The sequence below is a fragment of the Nycticebus coucang genome, chromosome 6, assembly GCF_027406575.1.
Source record: "Nycticebus coucang isolate mNycCou1 chromosome 6, mNycCou1.pri, whole genome shotgun sequence".
NCBI lineage: Eukaryota > Metazoa > Chordata > Mammalia > Primates > Lorisidae > Nycticebus > Nycticebus coucang.
Genome location: NC_069785.1, coordinates 131,221,733 through 131,247,138, shown reverse-complemented (window position 1 = coordinate 131,247,138; position 25,406 = coordinate 131,221,733). Strand labels below are relative to the sequence as shown.

The window sequence follows — 25,406 nt, the reverse complement described above, 5'->3', positions numbered from 1 at the left end:
TGTGCCCCCAAGGAAAGCACCGAGGCTGGGGACCACAGTGGGCGTCCTGGAAGGGCAGAGACAGAAGACAAGAGGCAGGGCTTGCTTTCCTTCAGGCGTTGTGGATGTCATGTTCCAAATAGCTAAACTCTGGCTTGAAGCCCCTGTCCTGTGTGTGTGCGTGTGCCTACGGGGGTATGAGGGGACACAGATCTACAACTGGCCACACGGTGATGAGGGTGAGAGGAGGGAATGTCTATTCTCACACCTGTTGGAAGGTAATAGTAAGCGTGCTCGTCTTCAAGTTTATTGAGTTTCTTTCTGCTTCATTCTCAGCACTACTTTTCATGCTTCCCCGAGCCCTACAAATACCACCTTCTTGGGGTAAAGTGAGCAGTGTAGAAATCTAGAAAGTGGAAACTACATCCATGCCCTTGGGGAAAGGCAGGGGCAACCATGATTTTACAAAGAGGGCAAATTCTACATCTGGATCTCCCACCAACAGCACAAAAGGCAAAAGGGACAAATGGCCTCGGGACCTGGCGCTGCACTGAAGGATCACGTTCAGAGGGATCAGGAGAGCAGAAAGGCCCCAAGGTGACGCCAGCCCACCGGCCCTCCTGGTCTAGTAGGTGGCTCTCAGCATCCCAAGGTGCTCGTATCCGCTGCTCCTGACAGCTGGCCTTGTCAGCAGCCACGGGCCATCTGAGGGCTGACACTTGAGTTCACTGACAGGAACTGCGCTTTGCTTCCATCTCTCCTCTCTCACCAGCCCGCAGCTGCGGAGGATGGCAGCAGTCCATCTCCAAGCAGGGCTGCGGGCTGACGGCCCCTGTCCGGTGAGTCTCAGGAAAGCCATAGCCCACAGGGCAAAGGCGAGCACAAGCTCAAGAAGCCATTAGCTGGGGCTCCCAGAGCTCCAGCTATCCAAGGCTGATGTACAAGACCATGTACGCAGAATCCTGCAAAAATACTGCAAAGTAATGTTTTGGGAGACCAGAGGGGCCATGCCTGCTACCCTTGTTTTTCACCAAGGCTCAGGATCCCCATAGTCAGAACACATCTTTCGCTGGGGGTCAAAAAGAAAGACAAAGATGAACCATTGCCTGCTTTATTGGATTTAAGGTTTTTGAGACAGGAGACTGTCTTAATTAATGCATTTTGTTTAATTAGAATGTGTATAAAGTCCTGTTGAAAGAAGGGATGGATGGGCTGTATTTTTGTGGCAAGGACAAACAAAAGTCAGGAGGGTTCTACCTTGTCCTTCTCTTTCCACAGTAAGGAATGTCCTCTCCTCTTCTGCTACCTGGGAGCAGCCTTCTCTTGCCCTTTTCCTAGGAGACCAGGATGAGTTTTTTTTTATGACAAAAATTCAGAAATGTTTACCTTCATATCATCTAGCCAAGGTTCTTGGCTACTCTGCCCGTTTGGAAATAAGAAGCATACCTAGCTGGGATCCATTCTACAGATTGGTAAACTGAGACTCAGAGAACGCAGTGAGCCAACCAAATAAACCTCAAAGAGCAACTAATCACCAAGTCTCACGTCTCAGCTTTCAGCATGCTCAGAAACTTGGGCAGAGACCCACCGAATGGGACATAGACTCTGCCCCAGGAAGCTCTGACAAAGATTTGAGGTTATAACCCTAAAGGGTAGTTCCCAGTGGCCAATGTGGGAGACCCAGACCCAGAGCTGCTAGACATGAAATGCCGGCAGTTGCCAGCTGTTTAAAGAATCTCCTTCTGTAATTTTCTAGGTTATAGGGGATGTGGCCAAGGGTGCTAAGAAGACAAGAAAGCATGAAGGCAGACAGGACTGAAGCCATCCAAATTCTCTGATTAATCTCAGGTTGAGTAACACGCTGTCCAGCTCTGGGCGGTATACCGAGAAGGCTGTCTTTATGAGGCAGCAACACCTGTCTCCTCAGCGCCTGCTGTCACCACTGGGCCAATGCTGAATGACAACAGGACTTGGCCTGACCTTATTAACATGTCAATCATTTTTAAGGGTTCAGAGGTCACATGCTAGCCTGCAAGAGGGGACAGGAATCTATGACTGGCTGAAAGAGGATGAGGTCTTGGTTCTTGGTTCTCCTTCCTGTCTCGATCAGTCTGGGGGGCTTGGGTTCTGCCCCTCAATCCCTGTGCACACAATGCAATCAGAGTAGATTCTTCAGCCTGCTGGTGAGGGGGCCACAGGGGGAAGGGAATGTGCCAGAACCTGGCAGTAGAGCCCTTCCTCAAATCTTACCCCCAAGCCAAACATCACAGCCAAAAGCCCTGAGATTTCAGGATTTCACTGAAGGTGTATACTGGGAAAGGAAGAACCCTAAACCGTGGGGAATCTTCTGTCCAAACCCAGGGTTTCTGGCACTAGACAGGCAAGGTGTAGGAGCCCAGGCTCGGGCCAAGAGTCCAGGCTCACAGATCTGTGCATGAGAAGCAGCTCAATCCAGGCTGAGCAGACCAGGCCTCATCCTGGCTTACCACCCTGCTTAGAGTGATAGGACAGAAGAGGTCATAAACATGATGAGCCAAGGAAAAGGGGGCAAATTGGAGGAAAGAAGCCCTGCAGCTCAGCAATCCTCCCATCAAGGAGCCAAGGGCTGCCTAGTGCTTCCAGAACTGAGCCTCCTTACTCCACCCCACCTGTCCCCACAGCCATCAATCTCAGAGGTAGAAGAGAAAAAAGACAGGCAGAAGATGGGCTTTGACCCCAGTGCTGCAGACAGTGGACACTGCTCTTTAAATGACAGTCTGGTCTGGAAGTTACCAAAAGGACCTGAGATTCTGGCTAACAAAGCTTTGGCTGAGATGGAAACAAGAACTCTACATTTTAATCAGCCTCCTCCCCCAAGATGATTCTAGTGTAAATGCCCCAGCTTTTACTCCTGAATTCCCATGCTATTCAGACACAAGAGCAAAAAGGTTTCCAACACACACCCTGTCTCTCCTCCCACCTGCGACCACAAACTCCCTCCCACCAGACTGGCCAGTGTCTCAGGAATGTGCCCCTGGCTTGACAATCAAATGGGCACCCTCCGCCCACTGTTCTGTCTAAGCTGTGGGCTCATCACAGTCTCCTCAGGTGACCACCTTTCCCAGCCTAGAGATTCTGCCTAGAAGAGCAATTTATGGCCATCAGTCTCCCCCTGGAAGGCACCAGACCACAACAGCATTAACCTTAAAATCATGCTGGGGTGGAAACCTGTTTTCCCAAGAAATAGAGAACTGCAGGATAAAATGGCACAGAGGCCTAAGCAGGTCAGGGCTTCATTATTACATGAACCTTCCGTCTTTAGACACAGGGAAAGTAAATGGCTAACAAGCTGGTATTAATCCCAAGGGGAGAAAAGGCATCATCGTTTGAAACAAAGACAAAAAAAGAAACTTAAAGATATAACAGAGGAAGTAAAAGGGAAAGGAGAAGTCGCCAGTAAACCAGCCATGGAGGCTCATCAGAACTTTAGGATCCAGCCAGGTCCTGTTGCCCACAGAAGCCCTGCAGAGGTGATGGATGGTTTCTTTCATTCTGCTCAACCCTTCCAGGGCCAACTTTCCCTTCTCCCTGTTCTAGATCTCTCTTGCCAGGTTCCTGGCACAATTAGCATAAAGAGCCGCCCTCGGAGCAGGTGACAGATTCTGTGCAAAGATGGGACAGTGGGCTGTGTCCAGGTGCCTCTCCCCAGAAGACCTGGGAGATAGCTCAGCATGGTCACCTGCTGCGGGGCTCAAAACAGCTCAGATGCAGGGGCTCAGGAAACTGGAGTTCATTCCCTGCCCACGCAGCCGGGAGAGGTACGGGTGCTCCTGCAGCAAGCTCCGCCTGCTCCCCACCAAGGCAGTAGAGCTGTGCTTTAGGGTGCCGGGGGACCCCTAGAGGGAGATCTCACCCACTCCTGCCTTCCTTCAGGGCGCACTGCAATGCAGCTTCTGCCGACGGGGGCTCACTCCCTCCCCTTTCTCCCGTGGAAGGCTCTGATTTCTGTCGTGAGGGGCGCATCCGCACAGCCAGGATTCCCTGGACGTGGGGGTCCTGAAGCCCACTCCTCTCCGGCACAGAGGGAGGAGGGAAAGCAACGATGCTCGGCGGCCCCCCGGACTGCCTCCTGGGTCCAGCAGAGGACTTGCATTTGCAGGAAAGTTTGTCCCTGGCGCGGGGGGGCCCAGGCACCCACCTGGCTCCCTCCCCGACTGCTCCGCCTTCCGCCCAGACCTGCCCCTCCAGGCTGAAACCCGCCTGCAGAGGCTGCTGGAATTTGGAAGAACAACAACTACAATCTCCACTCTGAACTTCTCAGCCTAAAACAAACATCGGGGACATGGTTATGCAGAGCCCATCTCGGGCTTGAAAAAGTACAATCTTCAAAAGGCATTACAAAACATAAGTGGCCGGTTTTCTTTTTTAGCCCATCCTCCCAGCTTTCTTCCCAGTAAACTTCCATTTTTCTGACTTCACTTGGGCAGTTTAAGAGCATTTAGGAAATTATGTTCTTAAAAACAAACACTCCCCCCCAAAACAAACCCTTACCAAGTGATTCTGAATATGAAAGCACTAAACTGTGTGTTTGACCTATAAGAAGACAGGTAAGGTTTACGAATCTTAGCATTGACAGTGGTGTCTGTGTATATATGGATGGGAATTTAGATTTAAGCTACTGTTGAACCCAATACATGTATCTCCATTTGGGAAAAAAAAAAAAAAAAGAAAAGAAAAAGAAATCCTAACTGGGCTGGGGTTGTATAGAAACCCCACAGACCCTTTGATGGTGCCTAAAACCTTGGAAGCATAACCCAGCCCCTTGGGCATTGTTTGAAAGACGCCCGGCAGGCATTCAGTTCTCTGCAAAGGACTTCCGTGCAATTACCAAATCTATGAAGACACCTTGGATTTTGCTAGGTTGCCACGAAGCTTATTTTAGTAGGACTGCAGCATCTCACCTGTGTCAATGCAGATTTATTTCCCCCCAACAAGTAACTACTGTGAGAGGTGGGAATCACATTGAAACCACAAGATAAGATAAGGGTTAGAGCTGAGGAGATTCAGGTGAATCCAAATTCCCCACCAGATTCCCCACCTTCCCTCAGTAGAGACCTTCCAAATTCTTCAAGGAAAATTCCCATTGCTGATAGGAGTAAAAGGGAGAAACTGAGAGGATTATGAATTTTAAGGGCATAATGTGCCCATTTGGTGGAAGGATAAAGAAAGGAGGGGAGGCAGTAGAGGGCTGTGTGGAGGTAAGATGTATGACAGATTCAGGAGCAGGGAAGGAGCGCGGTGAGGAAGGCGCTTCAGGGGGGGCTGAGTAGGGGAGAGAGGCTGGAGCAAAAGCAAATGGGGAGGAAGAAGGGAGGGAGAGAGAGGGGAGAGAGACAGGGAGAGAGAAGATCTGGGAAAGGCAGAGATCTAGACATTGGAGAGACAGAAAGAGCCCACAACTAAGAGAGAAATCCGGATTCAGGTCCCCACACAGGCGGCATGAAGGAGGATCTATGGCTGGGAGTTGAAACCTCTCTTCTCCCCCCGACCACAACTGGTTAATGCCAGTTGGTACCTTTTGCAGAAACAGCAGTGCCTCACAGCACGGTGCAGATCTCGAACCCAGCTCACCGGATCCGCTGGAATAGAGCAAATTCCATGCTGGAAGCATGTGCGTGCGTGTGAGCAAGGGAGCCAGCGAGTGTGTGCGTGCACACAGCAAGCCTACCTCTTTCACTCCCAGCATCTCACACTCCCCTCCTCACCCTCTCCTCCTTCCCTTGCCTCTTCTGCTCAGGCAGCACGCACACTCGCCCCAGGAGGAGAAAACACCCTTCCCGGTACCTGGGATGAAGAGCAGGGCAGTTGTCGCGGAGAAGACGACCCAGTAGGCGGGATGGTACATCTCGACGCTGCGGAGCTCTCAGCTGCCGGTTGCCACTGCTTCTGCTGCTGCTACCGCGGCTGCCTTCCTCTGTGCTGAATTCTGAGCAGGTTTAAATCCAATGTTTGCAAAGGGAGGGAGAGAGCAGGAGAGAGAGAGCGCGAGAGATGGGAGCAGGCAGGCAGCGTCTCTGATTTTTTTCTTGCACATACACACAACTGGTAAGAATCATCAGCACCAATCTGCACAGGGCTCAGAGCAGACCTCCTCCAAGGCACGCATTGGCTCCACTCTCCTGAGCGACACAAGGAGACTTTCCTATTTGGAAGGCTTGACTCCAAAAGGAGTTGAAGCCTGCCCCTTCCTCACCCACCCGCCGGGAGCCTGGCCGTGGCAATGGTATCCGTGTGAGTATGCCAGGGTGGGGCACACATGGACACACACCAGCTCCTTGGTGGGCAGTGGGGAGGGCCTGGTGCTGCTGGTTTAGACCTTACCCCAGCAAGGGTCCAGGCACACCAGGCAAGGAAAGCTGCTTCTTGGCAGAAATGTGACCAATACCCATGCCAATTCCTTATCATTTTTCCTTCCTCCCAGTCCTCGGGCAGGGATGCAGCAGAAACTGCAACCCACAGGAAGAGCTGAGACGTATAAATCTGCACCCCACTCCCCCGTTCGGCCATTAAGAGCACTTGGAAGCAATTTAGTTTCCCCAGCGGGAAGACGGGCATGTTAAGGTTTTCTCACCAAAGATGCCAGGAGAATTGGCCAGTTCTCCACAATTAGAGCATTCTGAAACTCTACCAAGACAAGAGGCTGTAGAAGCCCAAACAACTGCTATGATTATAGCATAAACGGAGATAATATTCAGATTAGATCTCAAGGAGGCAGAAACTTGCTAAAGTCATTGGAAATCTTCAAGACGAGAAGGCCACAGAAGGATACTTGTGGCTTTCTGCCTTCCTTTTTTTTTTTCCTCCTTCTTTTCACAGTCCAATCTGTCCCTTCTTTTGAAATAGCACTTCATCCAGACAGTATTTCTGGGTGTGGCAAACCTCAGAATTTTTCCCTCTGCTAAACAAGGCTTGCCCAAAAGCAGGCTTAGGAGCAACACACTTTGCAGGCTGAGTAATGCCACCATTGAACTAGACTCTGAACTTGGAGAATGGTACTGGGTATTGCACTCTTTGAAGAACCCCTCCCCTGTCCACAGGGTCAGGGCTCCCTTCCAAGCTCAGGGGTATGCACATCTGGAGGGCTGTGAGTGGCTTTCTGTGCAGAAACATATTCCCTTCTGTTTCACACAAATTCAAGCATTTTCTCAAGTACCTGCGATGTGACAGGTGTTCACATGTATTAGTTAATCCTCACCTGAGTCCTGCCCCACAGGCACAATTGACCCTGGATTTCCATAAACTAAACCTGAACTTGAGAGAGATTCAGTGACTTGGAAAAGCCCACACAGTTAATGGAAGTCAGGATTCCAACCCAGGTCTGTCCGCCTGCAAAATCCACACAGCTGCTCTTCCGCAGCCAATAACCCAAGTTATTGGGGGTCTAACTGAGCTCCATTTCTCCACAACAAAGCCTGTTTGCTTTAAAAGAAGTAAAACAATCGATTACTTCTCTCTTTGTAAGAAACTCAAAACTTTTAGCAGTCAAACAGAAAACATAGGATGATGTATCATCCTCTGGCACTTAGAGAGTTCCTATTTAATATAAAGTCATTTATTCGAGACTAGGGATATGAAGAACATAATTTGTTCTTGTCTGCAAAGGACATGCAATGTATTTGTACAGAACAGCCAAAAATCAGCATTTGGGAATTTGCAAATGTACACAAAATAGGGCACATACATACTAAGTATTAAAGTCAAATTCTGTACAGCCAGTCCTTGCACACATGTAATTCACAAGCAAATCGATCTGTGAATCCCTTGAGCTTTGCTGGAATCCTGCAAAAGTTCAGGAGAATTATCACCGTGGCCCAGGTTGCTGGAGAACACAGGCTGAAGTGGCCGAGAGGGTTAGACAGGTCCTAGAAAGGTGACGGTGTCTCAAAGAGGGGACAGGGCAGACACAGGCAGACCCTGCAGGGAAAAGCTGGGAGAGGCGATAGCCAAGTAGATGGGATCCAAGAGCAATGATTCAAGAATTCCCTGTTGCTGCTGGAAAAAGTTAATTTCTTTTTGAGCAGGGCTGTGTTATGAATGAGGGGGAGTTAATTTATGGAAATTAATCTGGGTGAAGTGCACAGTATGGATAGAGGCAAGCATCCTCGTTAGTAGGCATGGGTGGCAGAGGCCTGATAGCTTCAGAAGCAGGAGGCCATGTGTAAAATGCAGAAGACTCAGCAGGACTTGGTGTGGGATGGCATCACGCAAACAACAGACACCACGTGTTCCCTGGGAAGGCCTAAGGCTTTTCAAAATATCATTACATTGAATTCCCAGCCTCATCCTCCAAGGATGTGTTATTATGGCCTTTTCGAGTATGAAGAAACTGAGATTCAGAGAGGTTAGGTAATTTATCCAAAGTCACACAGTCAAAATTCAAACCCAGGCTTTGCTGTTTCCAAAATGAGAACCTCCCTAAAGAGTAATTATAATTGTGCCAGGCTTGGTGGATTATGCCTGTAATCCCAGTACTTGGGAGGCCAAGACGGGTGGATTGCCTGAGCTCACGGGTTTGAGACCAGCCTGAGCCAGAGCAAGACCCCATCTCTAAAAAAAAAAATATTACAATTGAGTACTATTATTTTATTGAATATCCATGTAAACTAAAAATAAAAATCCTAGCCGGGCGTTGTGGCGGGCGCCTGTAGTCCCAGCTACTCGGGAGGCTGAGGCAGGAGAATTGCCTAAGCCCAAGAGTTGGAGGTTTCTGTGAGCTGTGTGACACCACAGCACTCTACCGAGGGCGATAAAGTGAAACTCTGTCTCTACAAAAAAAATAATAATAATAAAAAAAATAAAAATAAAAATCCTACGTCCCCCTACTAACCAAACAGGCTCCCTCTTGGACTAGGGGACCCCAGAAAAACCTTAAAAATGAGTTCCCAGACATGCAGGAAAGGGAGATTAGATGCAACTCGTTATACACCCTCCCTTTTAAAGTGTAGACATAATTGACCAGGGTTAATGTTAATATTTTAACATTATAAGACTGACTCTTTGTGACAATAAGATACTAAATTATTAACAGGACCTAAGACAGTACAGACCAAAGATTAAATCACACATGCCGGCCATCAACTTGCTTAACAGATCATTTGAGTCAGTATACTGTGACTTGTCTCTGCTTAACATCTTTATCTTCAAATATTCCAAGCCTTTAGACAAAGCTCTTTTTTTTTTAAGCTAGTTCCAAATCAAAGAATCTCTGGACCCACCTACAACTTTTAAGGCCCCCCTCCTTTGAGATGTCCCACTTTTCAATCTGATACACACCTTATGTGTATTGATTTATGACTTTATGTAGAATTTTTGTCTTCCTAAAATGTAGGAAGACAAAATTGTAGCCCAACAGTTATATGGGGAAAGGGAGGGGAAGGATGGGCGGAGGGAGGGTAATAGGTGGGACCACACCTACGGTGCATCTTACAAGGGTACATGTGAAACTTAGTAAATGTAGAATATAAATGTCTTAACACAATAACTAAGAAAATGCCAGGAAGGCTATGTTAACCAGTGTGATGAAAATATTTCAAATTGTATATAAAACCAGTACATGGTGCCCCATGATTGCATTAATGATTTAATAATTAAAAAATAAAAAGGAAAAAAAAAACCATTCATTTAGTCTTCCAACCTTTTCCCACACATACACATACCCTGAACCTCTTAATTAAATTCACATTTAACAAACTTTGATGTATATCAGGAAAAATTTGTATGCCTAATAAAAATTTGTTATTAGGCATACAAATTTTTTTAAGGAAACCCATAAATATGTATTTTCACTGATAATTCTTCTACATCTATTATATGATTAAAACATGTCTCTTTTATTTAAAAAAAAAAGAAGAAGAAATGAAGAATGTATATTTAATCGAGAGATGGCACCAACTCTGGAAAGAGATATTATGGTCTGCTGGGTCTATTTAAACATCTTAAAAAAATACAAATACAAATGCTTCAATGCATATTTAGTGCAGGGACTGTTCTCTAGGGTAAATAATTTGCAATTTTATACCTTCCGTGAAACTTTTTCTCTTCCTCCAAAGCAAACAAAATCATCAAAACAGTATTTAAATAGCAATGAGGTAGGAGAACAAAGCAACTGAGACTGGACAATTGTGCAAGGCAGCTAATGGTCATCCCTGTACTTCTGCCTAAACTCCCTTCCTCAGGACCAGGGGTGTTAAGCAAACTCTTCAAAGGCAGTGATCAGCTTCTCAGAGGCTGATCGGAAATGGCCATGTGGGAATACTAGGTTAGCCAGTCCCCCTCCCATCAGAGGGGTCCCGGCCATCACAGACCCTGGGCCCCAGTCCTGCTTCAAGCTATACTAGCCATATGCCCTTGGGTGAGGGTACAGGAACTCCCTCTGATCCACATTTTATTTCTTTCCTACACAGAGGATGCATTCATGAAATGATTACTTTTTAGGATTTCACATATTCATTCACTCGTGAAATAAATGAGGTACTTACTCTGGGCCAGGTACACACCTACTATGTGTGAGATGTGATATAAAGCAAGATAAGACTGCCCTCATTCACTCCAATGTCACAGAGTTGTGAAGGAGACAATATCCCATTGTTAATCACAAAATATAGTTTGATAGGAAATCAGGAAAACCCAGATCACACAGCTGAGGAGAGCACAGTGTGGACACTGCCCTGAGAATGTGGCTTCTGCGCTGGGACCCCCAGAGGAGCTGCCAACAGGAGGGAAAGCTCAGGTTGTTCCTGGCAGGAAAAAACACAGCAGGTGCGAAAGCCTGGAGCAGGGACTGCACCTGTGTAGATGCTACTAAAGGTTCTTCCATGCAGGTCTCAGTCACCCAACCTTCACCAAAATCAACTGTATAGTAAATAATGTCAAGGTGACGGATCACTTCACTTGGAACCCGGAGACAGGACAGGAAGGATGGAAGTTTAGATACCGAAACTTTAGGATTTTTTTTTTTTTGGCCTGCAAAAAATAAAAAGGGGAAGATGATAAAATATGACAGATTAAAATCTGACTCTGCCACTTTATCTCTCAATATTCCAAAATGAACTGGAGCCTCCTAGGCTGTAAGTGATTCCCTAAGAGCAAGTTAAAGACTCCAGGAGGCACATTAACTCCTTTAAATCACACAGGTGCCATTTAGTTCAAAGGAGCAATAATTTATTAAATGACGGGCTTATGACTAGGAGAGTCAGCCCTGCTTCTGAACCAGAGACTCACTTACAATGAGTCAGTCACTTGTACCTCTGGACTCAGGTCTTAATCTATTTCTACTACACACCCAAACTTTCCATATGTTCACAAAACACCTCAGTCATGCCCAAGGTGTAAGTGGCTGTATGAACAGATTACAATGACCCCATATGATTTTTTTTAATTCTCTCTTTTTTTTTTTTTTTTTTTAGACAGAGTCTCACTTTGTCACTCTTAAGTAGAGGAGTGCTGTGTCACAGCTCACAGCAACCTCAAACTCTTGGGCTCAAGCAATCCCCTTGTCTCTGCCTCCCAAGTAGCTGGGACTATAAGGCACCTGCTGGAATGCCCAGCTAGTGTTAGAGATGGATTTCCCTCTTACTCAGGCTCGCGATTCTCTCCCTTAACTACTTAAACTTGAGTTGTCTCCCAGAAATGGTGGCTGTTCTGTAAAACAGAGCTGAGATTCTGAAGGTTCCCAGGCAGACTTCCTACAGCATATATTTATCCCCACCACACACACACAACCTGCCCCATTCCCCTGTTACTCACAGCACAGCCTGCCCCAAGGCACATGGCCCCTCTATTAGAAGCCCAAGAGAGACAGACTTAAGGCAGCTTCTTCTGACTCAGTTGTATTCAAAAAGTTCTTTCTTCCTTGACAATCCTTGTTGTCTCAATCATTGGATCTCTGTGTGATGAGCAATTGGATCTAGACTGAAATAGCTCCCCTACCTCCTCCCCCACCCCCCGTGATGTTGACAGCAATAGTTTTAACAATAACTGCCCTTTACACAACACTCAGCATGTGCCAGTTTTCCTGCTAAGTGGCTCACCTGCACCACAGCTTGTCTTCATGCCAACCTCTTCCACAAGGTAGATGTTACAACACACGCAGGCTAGACTTGTCAACTAGGATTCCTACAAGGTCACACAGGGCACTGGCAGAGCTGCCTTACTCCGAGGACAAATTCCTTCCATCCTTCCTCAAAGATCTTATGTGAAGTCACTGTTAAGATTTACTAGGCAGAGATCTGCATCACACTTGTTTTTTAAAATTTAGAAACCTTAATCATTGTCATATATTACACGGCTTATCAAGTTCCTAGTACCAAATGCTTAAGACTGAAAACAGCACTCCCAACCCCACTCTGCAGAAGTAGCTGCTTCCAATTCTTTTAGATGTTTCTTCCAATATTTGCTTCCTTTTTTTTTTTTTAAAAAGTGTTTGTTCTTTTTCTTGATTTATTGATTTTTTAAATATCTATTGACTCCTTGCTACAGAAGATGAGCATTTAGCCCTATTCACCACCAACCTCACACCTCTTCTCCCTCCATTAACCCACTGTAAACAACAGTACAATGTTGGATTACATCATTACTCAACACTGACCTTGTTAGAGTTTTTAAACTTACCTTTCTCATGCAACTTTTTGCTTTTCCTGGAGATAATATTTGCCTTTTTGTTTCATTTGCTTAATTTTCTATGGACCTCCCATTAAATCTCCCCAAACTTCCTGCAAAACTTTAACATTTTTCTTAACATAGTTGAATAAATTGAATCATCTATTAATACCATGTTGTAGGGGAATTCCCTAGAACCATCCATAGTCCTGAGCCTCAGCTATTACCTGGGACTTCCCTTTGTTAAAAGCATATGATGCCCATGTTTTTTAGATCTAGGTTTTCTCTCTTGGTGTGCTTGGTTTTTTGTTTGTTTGCAGTTTTTGGCAGGGACTGGGTTTGAACCCACCACCTCCAGTATATGGGACCGGCACCCTACTCCTTTGAGCCACAGGTGCCACCCTCTTGGTGTGCTTGTTTTAAATGAACACATCTTTTTATAGATTGGTGACAAAGCAATATATATGCGATCATTTGAGGGGATCTTGCATACCTGAACATTTCTTTATTCTTACCTCACTCAACTTACATATAGCTAGTTCAGCAGCAAATCAAATTCTCGCTTGAAAATGAATATCCACTCCAAATTTTGAAGGCATATCTCCATTTTTTTCTTAAGTTCAAGCATTTCCCTAGAAAAGTCTGATGAATGTCAATTGACATTTCTTTGTATGTGCGATGGCTTTAATTTCTCTCAGTAAACATTTAGGGTATTCTCTATTTCCCTGGCTTCCCTGAATTTTGTAAAGATATTTTTTAATGTGGATCTTTTTTCTTTCATGGTGTCAGGCACTCAATAAACCCTTTCAATATGGAAATTTTATGTGCTTTGATTCTGGGAATTAAAAAAATTTTTTTGTATTGTGTTTGAAATGTTTCTTCTGTTTTATTTGTTCTTTGTGGAATTCCTATTAAAAGGATGTTAGAGAATGTAAATATATATTTTTTCTCGTCCCTTTTTCATCAAGATGTCCTTGACTTTTGTAACTTTTAAAACAATTATACTATCAAATTAGTAATTTCAAGTGGTCTTCCCTATTGTTGTTGTTGTTGTTTTTAGTGCCCTATTCTTGTTCCATGGTGATAATATCTCTCATAACACCTTGGAGGACATTAATTAAAACTGTAGAAGTTTCCCTTTGCTTCGGTACAGGCTACTTTTCCTCAAAGTCCTTTCCTTTTTTTTTTCCTCAGTTGGGTTCATCTTTGGCTTTTATGTAGAGAGCTTCCTTCTCAATGTGTGCTAATCTTTGCTCTTCCTTTTCTATTTAAGAGAGAAGTGATTAAAGACTGACTGGAATCTCTGTGTCACCTATGCAGTAGACCCTTAAAGGGTCAAGGAGCTGGCCTTAGAGTCCTTGCCCTCACGTGTCAGTAGTTGTCAGTCTTTTTTTTCTTGAGCCAGACAAGTTTCTCCACAGAAGAGTCCTTTGTTATTTTGCCAAGAGGGTAAAGTTCTGGCTTCCATCATGCTGGAGGAAGGCCCAGTGGGTTTTGCCATCCGGAATGGAGACTGTCAACTTCCTGTTCTCCATAGGATGCCTCAACTCTCTCCTGTCCCTGAGAATGGAACCTTTCTTCTTCAATTCTTCAGAAAATAAACTTCTTCTTTATGCTAAAGGAGGAAGATCAGAGAGTTCTGGGGGGTGAGAACTATCTCATACAGACATTCAATTAATCCATTGCTTTTGGTCCTCCTATTTCTATCCTCTCATTCCCTAACCCTTGCATAGCCCCATCTGCCATGTCCCCCTGCAGACTCTCAAATTTCAGCTTTGTTTACTAAATCAGTTGCCACTTATGCTTTTTTTATTTTTTTGCCCGAAGAAAAATTCCATCTCCCAGCCATTTTTATGTCCTCTTCCATATGTTTTGTCCTTTCTTTCCTCTTTAACCCTTTGTGAGGTTGGAGAAGACACCACAGGTCAGCCCTCCACCAATCACTGTCTACTCATGCAAGTACTGAGTGGCAGCAAATCAGAAAAGATGACAGACATCTTTCTCAGAGCACCTGGAATATCAGGCTATGTTTCCAATATAAAACTAAAGCCCACCATGAAGGGAACCAACTGAAATCTAAGCTACTCCTGCTGTTGTGCACATTGGAGATTTGCACATGTATAATGTTATTTACTTGCTTCCCTCCATATGAAATGACACAGAGTCTTTCCAGACAGAGAAAAAAGGCAGAACTCAGATTCAAAGATATGCCCCAAACCATAGCAAGTCATGGTGCCAGAACACACATTTCCTGACACTCAGTCTTTTCCTACCAGTCACCCCCTAGCAGTTACTGCCCCTTTCAATTATTCTTTTTGTTGCTGTTGATACTGATCACATCAGCATTACCCTCGTTCACACACAGCTCACATCACCATAAAGCTTTCTGTTTAGATATGTCTGATCCAATTTTAGCTAAATATTGAAGAAAATGGCACCAGATTTTACCTTTTGCATGTAGTTTATCCCCCCCCCCACAAACATCTCTCAAGAAAGAGCTAAAATATCCTATATAGTGTGCACAGGTGTGGGGGTTGGGAGCGTATTCCCCATTTTTGAGATGAAAAGCAGGAAGGAAGTTCAGGAAGAATGCCCACACCATAGGTAAGTGAGCAGACATGGCCAGTGTCCACTCCAGACCTCTGCGCAGAGCGCCACATGCTGTCTCCTCACTGGTTGGGTTTCCCTTCTCCCTCCACTTTTAGTCTCCCCTCCTATTTCCTGTCTTCCTTTCCTTCCTGGGTGGGGGGAAGGGCTTCTCCAGACCCTTCTCTGAATGAAAAGGCTACTCTTCTCTCCTTGACATCTTGTTAGACTGTGAATACACATCTATTGATTTGCATTTGGTGGAAGAAAAAGAGAAAGGGGGGTGGGGGAGTAAAGAAAAAGAAAAACACACAGTCACACATTCCCTGACTTTGAGCCTTCCAAGGGGACATGTTTGAGCCATGGCAGAGAATTTTAACTGCTGTGTCTTTCTGTCTCCCAAGCCCTCCAGCCTCTCCATCACACCAGCTGCTGCCTTGGTTCCACCCAGCCCAGGCCCAGGGCCCTTGGGTTGTGGAGGGAACAGCTCAGGCTTCACCCCTCCTCCACTTCTATGTTCACGGATCAGATCACTGGCACTGACCCTGTGTGTGAAGCTCCAGACCAAAATAAGTTTTCTTGCAGGATGAGAGCTCAGGAGAGGCAGGAGACCTTGTTGTCAACAAAGACAGGCCCCAGAGACTACATGCCAATGACTTTGATGGTTGTGCTAGTCACTTTTACCAATTTTAAAATAAAGCTCAGTAATTAAAAAGCATACAAATAGGGATCACATGCCTACGTGACAATCCAGATGCTGACATTTTCTAGTGGTGAGGTACTTAATTTTACTTTCTTTGCTTCCCGGAGACTGACACGTGGTGCCAGGGGAGTGCACAAGTTTTTTAAAGAATTGCATCAGGAATCTATTCCAAATCAGCATGGTGAGAGGTCAAAGATAGAAAATAAAAGATTATTCCAAAATGTGAATGAAAGGAAATTAGAGTCCAGGTTCTATGTGGGCAATGCAACCCTTATTTCCACCTGGGTACAGGGGTGCAGGTGAGCTGAGTTGGAGAAGGAAGTCAACACATGGGTGAGAGGTTCTGGACCCAAAGATGAAAGACTATTCTGAGGTGCCAGGAGAAAGGAAAATAGAGTCCTGGTCTGTGCAATCAATGTGGCTTTTATTTCACCTGGGTGCAGTGGAGTGACATTCCTGACCCAGAAGAAATCCACACATGGGCTATGGCTGATGGGGATTATAAAGGGTCAGAGAGGCAGGGATTGGTCCATTCAGTATTTCCTGGGAGGGACATGTACTGGATCCTTCCTGTGTGGGTGGGTAATCTGATTCTATCAGTGGGTTAAGGTGGATAGGAATTTAAAGCTTCGGAGGGATAGGAATTGGCACATTCACTCTCTCTTTCTTTCTTTCTTTTTTTTTTTTTGAGACAGAGTCTCACTATGTCACCCTCAGTAGAGTGCTGTGGGGTCACAGCTCACAACAACCTCCAACTCTTGGACTTAAGCAATTCTCTTGCCTCAGCCTCCCAAGTAGCTGGGACTACAGGCACCCTCCACAACACCTGGCTATTTTGTTGTTGTTGCAGTTGTCATTGTTGTTGAGCTGGCCCAGGCTGGACTCGAACCTGCCAGCCTCAGTGCATGTGGCCGGCACTGTAACCACTATACTACGGGTGCCGAGCCATTCACTATTTCTTGGGTGGGACATTCATGCATTCATTTCTTCCTGGGTGGGTCAGTTCTGTCTGTGCTGGTCTCTCCATCTGACTCTATCACACGGGGTGCAAGACAGGCTCTTCTTTGTCCCTGGCATCTTTGGGGACCCAGAGTTAGTCCTCTGAGTAGTAAAAGTGGCCAAGGGATCAAAGGGTTTAGTACTTCAACTCAATATACATCTATCAATGTGGAAAATTAAGTTAACATCTAAACTTGGACCATGGTAGCATTCCCTCTGTAACTATTACTGAGCACCCATTTTGCTCCAAGAGAAGCAGAGTCCACACAGAAGATTGAGCCCTAAGTCCTCGTGGACACTGACCCTAATGTAGTGTTTATTCCACCCTCCCTAGAGAAAAAGAAAGAGCAAACCAAGTGACAAGTGTAACAGCCCTTGGGAAGGTACAAAGGGTCATGCCAGCCCACCACATCGTTATTGTTGTGGTTGCTAATGTGAAATTCTCCAGGCCCAGCAAAATCTGTGTGTTTTCCCTAAGAATGCACTGACTATTGGCCAAAGATACTGGTGCCATTTAAATGAAATTAGTCAGCATAGTATTTGAAATAATCCCCACTTTGGTTCAGCCCATATGCACACCTTTTAAAATGGAAACACTGGACCGCATAGTAATGACAGAGAAAAAAAAACTTAAGCTATGTCTATTTGGACTAGAAATGGTGGATGGCTCAAGACTGAAATGAATCCGATTTCCCTCCTCAGCTTGGAGTTGCCTCGCTTCACGACTGAGCCACAGCACTTACAGGAAGATGCCCTCCTGCAAAATTAGATTCTTCAGGCTTCACTAGGTGCCTGTGCTTGACACGCTTGCTTCTGTTTTTGCTATTTCCTTGAAGGATGTAAGAGCCTCGGGGGCCTCCAAAGTTCAGTTAAACTAAAGATCTGCAAGTGAGGATGTTAACCTGAAGATGCCCCAGCTCAGAAGTCAGGACTATTGAACATTGAATTCTCACGGGGGGAAGTTGTGAATAAAGCTTTTTTGGCTTTTTTGCTTTTTTACTGAGTTACTGAGAGGGACATGCTGGGTACTCCCCAGAATGAACAATGCTCTCCCCAATCTTTGTTATGCCTGGAACACAGATGCTGACAGAAAATGAGAAATCAGAGAGTGAAGAGAGGGTTTCCTAGACTTTGTTCTGATAGAGCTTGGAGCAGAGTTTTGAATGGACTTGTGTTCCTTTTGTCATCTTTAACATAAACCACCTGGGTCTGTCGTTACTGCCACCACCGACAAAGGTTTTAAATTTCCCAGGAAAATTGGGCCTCTGGCCTTTGCAATCCTGGAGCAAAGAGGATGATTAAGTCGACAAATTTCAATGAACCTCAGCCTCTTTCCCAGATGAATCTCTTGTTGCCTGACATTAATATTTCCAGAGCTTACTAGCCTGCATATATTCTTATCCAAAATGTATGGCTGGAGAAAATAACTTAATTAATACCCTGGCAAAATATTAAAACAGGAAGTCAGAGGGTCAGTTGTCACAGCTAAATCCACACACCCAAGAAAGTAGCCTCTGCTATGCAGCACACCTCAGGCTCCCTTAGGAACTCACAGAATGTCATTACACGTGTCCCTTAGGAGCCACCTGCCATCACAGCTCAGCCCTGGAACCCACTAGCAACACCAGTCCTGAATATTCCTGGGTCCCCAGAAGAGCTTATACTTATAAGCCACCTCCTTTTACACCACATGACAGCATTTTAAGGTGAAACCTGGCTAGTGGAGCCTTTTACCAGGGCCTGTGGGTGGCACGGTTGGAGCTGGGGAAGATAAAGCCAGCCACACAGGCAGCAGCAGGTCCAGCCATGCTGAAGGGCGCACTTGACTCCGTGTCTTCCAGGTCACGATCTTTTGACCACATTCAGCATCAAGAACTCACGGCTCCTGCTCTCTGGTCTCTGATGGCAAAGAGCAGACATTTCTTGTTTTTCATTAAAGGTTTCCAACCACCTCCCAGGGAAGGAGGCCCATGACCCATGACCCATGACCCATGACCCACACCCCCAATGTCCAGTGCCTTCCTTTCAGAACAGTGTATGCCTGCAGTTGCAAACTGGCAGCCCGAGGGCCAGCTTTGACCCTCTAACTCGTTTTCCAGAGCCAGCAGTATTTTTTTTTAATGAAGTATGTTGGCAGTGCTTAAACATCTGCTCATCCAGATTTTTAGTTTTCCTTGAAAAGTCAGAGGACCTGGCCATTCTAATGCTTCATTCCATCTGAATAAAAACCACCTGGAAGCCTGGTGGCCCCTTTACACAGGGAAGCAACTTCATAATCTCCCCTCCACAGTTCTGCCCTGTTCCGGGGGTGTAGACTCCACCCACCCCCTCTATTACTATAAGGTAAAACACAGAGACTATGGTTAGCCTGACCCAGGAAAATACCACCAGAAACTTAGAAATTATGCAACTTCCTCCCTGCCAAGTAAGAGAAATAGTAAAGAGATCACTTTGCAAGGGCTCAGTGTTACATGTCTGGATATCCGGTATGCTGCCCATGAAGCTTTCACCACGTTTCTATAATCAGTTGCAGGTAATTCCACCCTCCCGAGAGGAATGTTCATGTTCCCAGAAGCTTGAGGAAAGGGGAGTGGGTGAAATGTCATGTGTGACCTTCGTAGCCACCTGCAGGTAAAGGGAACGGCAGAAAATGAAAAGAACGATGTTGGTACGTGGGTCCCTCTCGGAGAAGGCTAGTGGGCTTCAGTTAATAGCTGGGGAAAAGAAGAAAACCCTGAAGGGACCTTCTTAGTGACGTTGAGACCTTTTTCTTGGACACAAATGCAAAAGGCAAGAGTCAAATTCTTCAGTGAAATGCTCAAGCAGGAGAGAATCCTGTTTTTTAAAACAGCCACCAAAAATACCCTTACCTTGTTTTCCATGATGCTTCATCGCCTCCTTCTTAAGTACAAATTTTGCGGAAGAGACTCTCAAATTTGAAGGATGGTATAAAGAAAAGGCCCCTGTGGCCCACAGGACGGATAGGAAAGAGAGGGAGGCGGGGGGTGGGGGGGGCGGGGACACGACAGGAGCTGCTGGTTCCACAGAATGAGAACCAGCAGGACCAGGTATTGATTTTGGCTTTGGGAGAACAAGGCACTAGGAAGCAAGAAGCTACGCTGGTGAGCACAGGCCCCTCCTCCCCCCAGAGGCCAGGAGCAGCCAGGAGTGCAAGGGACTAATCTGTGTGAACAGTCCAAGAGTGTGTCCCCATAACACAGGCCTGGAAACATCATGTGACTACATACGAGTGTCCCACACCAGTGGAGAGTAAAGAGGGAGCACTACAAGCTCCCACCTAGTGGACACTTTGTGCCTTGTGCAGGTCTGGGACCTTACACTATGCATGTTTCTACCTTGTGTACCCAGCCCCCCATCTTGTGCAGACCCCTCACCTTGCGCAGACCCCTCACCTTGCGCAGACCCCTCACCTTGCACAGACCCCTCGCCTTGTGCAGGCTTCTCACCTTGTGCAGACCCCTCACCTTGCGCAGACCCCTCACCTTGCGCAGGCTTCTCACCTTGCTCAGACCCCTCACCTTGCGCAGACCCCTTACCTTGTGCAGCCCCTCACCTTGTGCAGACCCCTCACCTTGTGCAGACCCCTCGCCATGTACAGACACTCACTTTCTGCAGGCCCCTCACTTTGTGCAGGCCCCTCACCTTGTGCAGACCCCTCACCTTGCGCAGACCCCTCACCTTGCGCAGCCCCTTCAGCTTGCGCAGCCCCCTCACCTTGCACAGTCCCCCCACCTTGCGCAGACCCCTCACCTTGCGCAGGCCCCTTCACCTTGCGCAGACCCCTCACCTTGCACAGACCCCTCACCTTGCACAGACCGCTCACCTTGCGCAGACCCCTCACCTTGCGCAGACCCCTCACCTTGCGCAGACCCCTCACCTTGCGCAGACCGCTCACCTTGCACAGACCCCTCACCTGGCGCAGGCCCCTCACCTTGCGCAGGCCCCTCACCTTGCACAGCCCCTTCGCCTTGCGCAGACCCCTCACCTTGCGCAGACCCCTCACCTTGCGCAGCCCCTTCACCTTGTGCAGACCCCTCACCTTGCGCAGACCCCTCACCTTGCATGGCCCCTTCACCTTGCGCAGACCCCTCACCTTGCGCAGACCCCTCACCTTGCACAGCCCCTTCACCTTGCGTAGACCCCTCACCTTGCGCAGACCCCTCACCTTGCACAGCCCCTTCACCTTGCGCAGACCCCTCACCTTGCGCAGACCCCTCACCTTGCACAGCCCCTTCACCTTGCGTAGACCCCTCACCTTGCGCAGACCCCTCACCTTGCACAGCCCCTTCACCTTGAGCAGACCCCTCACCTTGCACAGACCCCTCACCTTGCGCAGCCCCTTCACCTTGTGCAGACCCCTCACCTTGCACAGACCCCTCACCTTGCGCAGACCCTTCACCTTGTGCAGACCCCTCACCTTGCACAGCCCCTTCACCTTGCGTAGACCCCTCACCTTGCACAGACCCCTCACCTTGCACGGCCCCTTCACCTTGCGCAGACCCCTCACCTTGCGCAGACCCCTCACCTTGTGCAGACCCCTCACCTTGCGCAGACCGCTCACCTTGCACAGACCCCTCACCTGGCGCAGGCCCCTCACCTTGCGCAGGCCCCTCACCTTGCACAGCCCCTTCGCCTTGCGCAGACCCCTCACCTTGCGCAGACCCCTCACCTTGCGCAGACCCCTCACCTTGTGCAGACCCCTCACCTTGCACAGACCCCTCACCTTGCACGGCCCCTTCACCTTGCGTAGACCCCTCACCTTGCGCAGACCCCTCACCTTGCACGGCCCCTTCACCTTGCGCAGACCCCTCACCTTGCGCAGACCCCTCACCTTGCACAGCCCCTTCACCTTGCGTAGACCCCTCACCTTGCGCAGACCCCTCACCTTGCACAGCCCCTTCACCTTGAGCAGACCCCTCACCTTGCACAGACCCCTCACCTTGCGCAGCCCCTTCACCTTGTGCAGACCCCTCACCTTGCACAGACCCCCTCACCTTGCGCAGCCCCTTCACCTTGTGCAGACCCCTCACCTTGCACAGCCCCTTCACCTTGCGTAGACCCCTCACCTTGCGCAGACCCCTCACCTTGTGCAGCCCCTTCACTTTGCACAGTCCCCTCACCTTGCGCAGGCCCCTCACCTTGTGCATACCCCTCACCTTATGCAGGCCCCTCGCCTCGTACAGACCCTCACTTTGTGCAGACCCCTCACCTTGTGCAGACCCCTCACCTTGCGCAGCTCCTTCACCTTGTGCAGACCCCTCACCTTGTGCAGACCCCTCACCTTGTGCAGGCCCCTCACCTTGTGCAGACCCCTCACCTTGTGCAGGCCCCTCACCTTGTGCAGGCCCCTCACCTTGCAGAGTTTTCTTACCTTTTACAGGTTTCTTACCTCGTGCAGGGGCTTTGCCTTGAGCCTCTCTTCTGGGGAAGGGTCACAGCCTACGATATCACCACCCACTGGGGACACTGAGAAACAGGACGCCCTGGTTGTTTGGATGGTCTCCAGGTTTGCTTTCTGTGTCTCTGGTGCGAGGGCTTCCCCCACCTGCTGCCCTCCACCCCAACCTCAGCGTCCTCAGGCATTTCCTAAATACATATGGTGCAAACGCATGAATTGTACGAATAAATGAATGTCATCCATGTTCTTACAAAATCGCTTTTGTGGCAGCTGCCACAAACCATACTCAAGGATACTTGATTTGATACTGAAGACTTTGGGATCACATGGACCCCAGTTGGAACTTAGCTGTGTAACCTGAGGCAGGTGCCCTCCCCTCTCTGAGTCTCTAATTTCCTCAACTGACCAATTAAGATAAGAGCTTTTGCCCTGCAGAAAAGCCATGAGGAGCGAGTGAGAGAAAGTCTGGAAAGCACTTAGCCCAGGGCTCAATAAATGAAAGCTGTTGTCATTACTGGGTCCAGCGACAGCCTGGCTTATTGATTTCTAGCAAGTCTCCATCTCAGACTAATCCTGCAGGTTCCCACTTGGAAATTTCCTGGCTCACATTGCGGGTGGAAATGGCTCTGCACCCCCATGTGGTGACCTCCAGCAGATCCCTTATCAGGACTTCACTTCCGGAAACGTTTCATCACACTCTCTCAGCCTATGTGTCCACAAGAAGTTTCCCTGCAGAGCGCGGGTTTGTGCAATCACAAATGAGGACTCCTCCAGCCTCCAGCTTTCTCACCCCAACCTTTTTTTTTTCTTTTTTTGAGACAAGAATTTCACTATGTCACCTCAGTAGAGTGCTGTGGCATCACAGCTCACAGCAACCTCAAACTTCTGGGCTTAAGTGATTCTCTTGCCTCAGCCTCCCAGTAGCTGGGATTATAGGCACCCACCACAAAGCCCGGCTATTTTTTTGTTGCAATTGGCCCCGGCCGGGTTCGAACCTGACAGCCTCGGTGTATGTGGTTGGCACCATAACCACCGTGCTACAGGTGCCGAGCCTCACCCTAACTTTCTCCTTGATGTCCTGATTCACCTTGTTTGGCTCCCTCCTGCCCGCAGCTGCTCACCCAGGCTCTAGTCCTCTCCGTCCCTGCCGCATGCCCGAGGGCACTTCATCCTCGGCTCTGGGTTGTCCGGTTTCCCTCACAGTCCTGTTCCAGTCATTAAAAAATCAGACAGTGAGAACTTACATTTAACACAGTCACAGGTAAGTTTCGGCTCAAATAAAGATGACATCTAAAATATATGCAAATGAATACATTTCATGAATAACTAAGAATCTTTCAAACTCGTACATAAATGGGCCAGAAATTGTTGCAGAGGCAGCAGAGCCCCATACTCTGCAAGCAGACCCGGATTTGGGCTCTGGCATTGATGCAGAGTATCTATCTCCAGGCAGGGTGCCGGCTCTCTCCCCGTCTCAGTTTTCTCATCTGTAAAATGGATATAAGCAAGGTGACGATCTGCTCACGTCACTCTGGGAAATGAATGATGATAAGTGTGAAGGACTGAACACAGCGCCTGCCTGTAGGAAGTCCCCACGTGATGTTAGTACTGTCTTTATAAAAGTAGCCACCCAGGATTTACTGAGCAGTGTCACTATACCAGGCACACCAGAGACAGCCTCAGGTGAGGCCTCTGGCCTCCTGAGTTTAAAATCTAGAGGGAGGTGCAGACTTTTGTTACATAATCACATGCACACACGTCACATGCACACACGTATACAAATAAGTCATAATTGTAACAACTGCCCTGAATGGAGATGCATCAGATTAAGGGAAGAGAAATAGGAGGCCTGATCTAGTTTGACAGGCCAGGGAAGGTGCAGGCAGAGGACACAGCACACATGGGAAAAGACCACATCCCACTTAGGGATCTGCAGGAAGGCCCTGGTGGCCAGGGCAGGTGAGGGGGGAGGGGTAGGAGGCAAGTCCTCCAGGGACCTGTAGACTCTGCTGACCATCTCGTTCGCAGCCCAAGAGTGAGAGGAGCTAGTGATGATTTCTCAGCTGGGGCAGGGGGTGAGCAGACGTGGATGTGGGGATGTCAGTTGGACATGTATTGCTATCATCCGGGCATAAGTGAGAAGGGCTTTGTCTAAAACACTAAGTGATGGCAATGGATGTGGAGGCCGCTGCGTAGCTGTGGAGAGTCTTAGGCGATCCCACTCACAGGATGTGATGGAAAAGGGGACAGGGATGTAGAGTTTTCACAGCTGAGACCTCAGCTCCTGGTTGCGTTTCTGCATGAGCATTGTGTCAGCGGCTGAGAAAGGGTGCCTGGGATTCAGACTTAGTTGGAGGGAACTGCGTGGGCTCCATCGGGAGAGCAGTGTAACGCAGCAGCTGATAGTTCGAGAGGCTGCCTGGGCTGCCATCCCATATCCACTTCTTACAGGCAGTGTGATCTGAAACCCTCTAAGCTTAATTTCTTTAATGTCCCCACCCACCGACTTCATAGCGTGGATGTGAAAAATCTGAGAGAGTAGACCAGAGCTGTGAGCTCAGTGCCTGGCACCTGGTGAGAACTCTGCACTCAGGATGCAGTCTCCTCGTGGGCAGTGATTTTCCCCTCTCTCTGGGTTTCTTCATGGTCAGGTAATAGAAACGTTTGCCTTCTCAACAAAAGTATAAGACAACAAACTACTGTCTTTAATTGATTTCCCACTCCTCCTCTCACCCACGCAGGAATAAGACTGATTATCTAAATAAAGAAATAACAGAGGTCTGAGTTCTGTGTCTCCACTGGGCAGGGTTCTCTGCTCACAGGCCTCTCTCCCTCTCCCTTCCTTTGTTGCTCTTTCTTTCTGCCCTTTCCCCTTACAAGGACTATCCATAGATCATTTCTGTTTTCCTTTCTGCTCCGTCTTCCTCTGCGAGAGGAACCCCCCTGGCACGTCCTCTCTCTGCGGGCCTACACTACAGTTGGTAAATTATTCTGCCTGTGGCTGAATGAATAAGACCAATTGGGAGAAAGAAGGGTGTTAAACGAGAAGCTCATTTTGGGGCTTGAATCAAGACCACATTCATC

At 47.7% G+C, this 25,406-nt stretch overlaps 1 protein-coding gene across 3 annotated transcripts in view; it reads right to left on the bottom strand.

Annotated features, from left to right (window-relative positions):
- The window catches only part of OPCML (opioid binding protein/cell adhesion molecule like), a 1,112,106-nt gene extending 1,105,953 nt beyond the window's left edge, over window positions 1-6,153 (bottom strand). For 2 of the 3 annotated variants that reach the window (XM_053594862.1, XM_053594859.1), the window contains exon 1: window positions 5,803-6,102. In XM_053594862.1, the coding sequence (XP_053450837.1) occupies window positions 5,803-5,863 (61 nt within the window). In that variant the 5' untranslated portion in view covers window positions 5,864-6,102. Of the gene's footprint in view, window positions 1-5,802 lie in introns of all 3 variants that reach the window. The other variant, XM_053594858.1, reaches the window with a different exon arrangement.
- Between the last annotated feature and the right edge of the window lie 19,253 nt (window positions 6,154-25,406).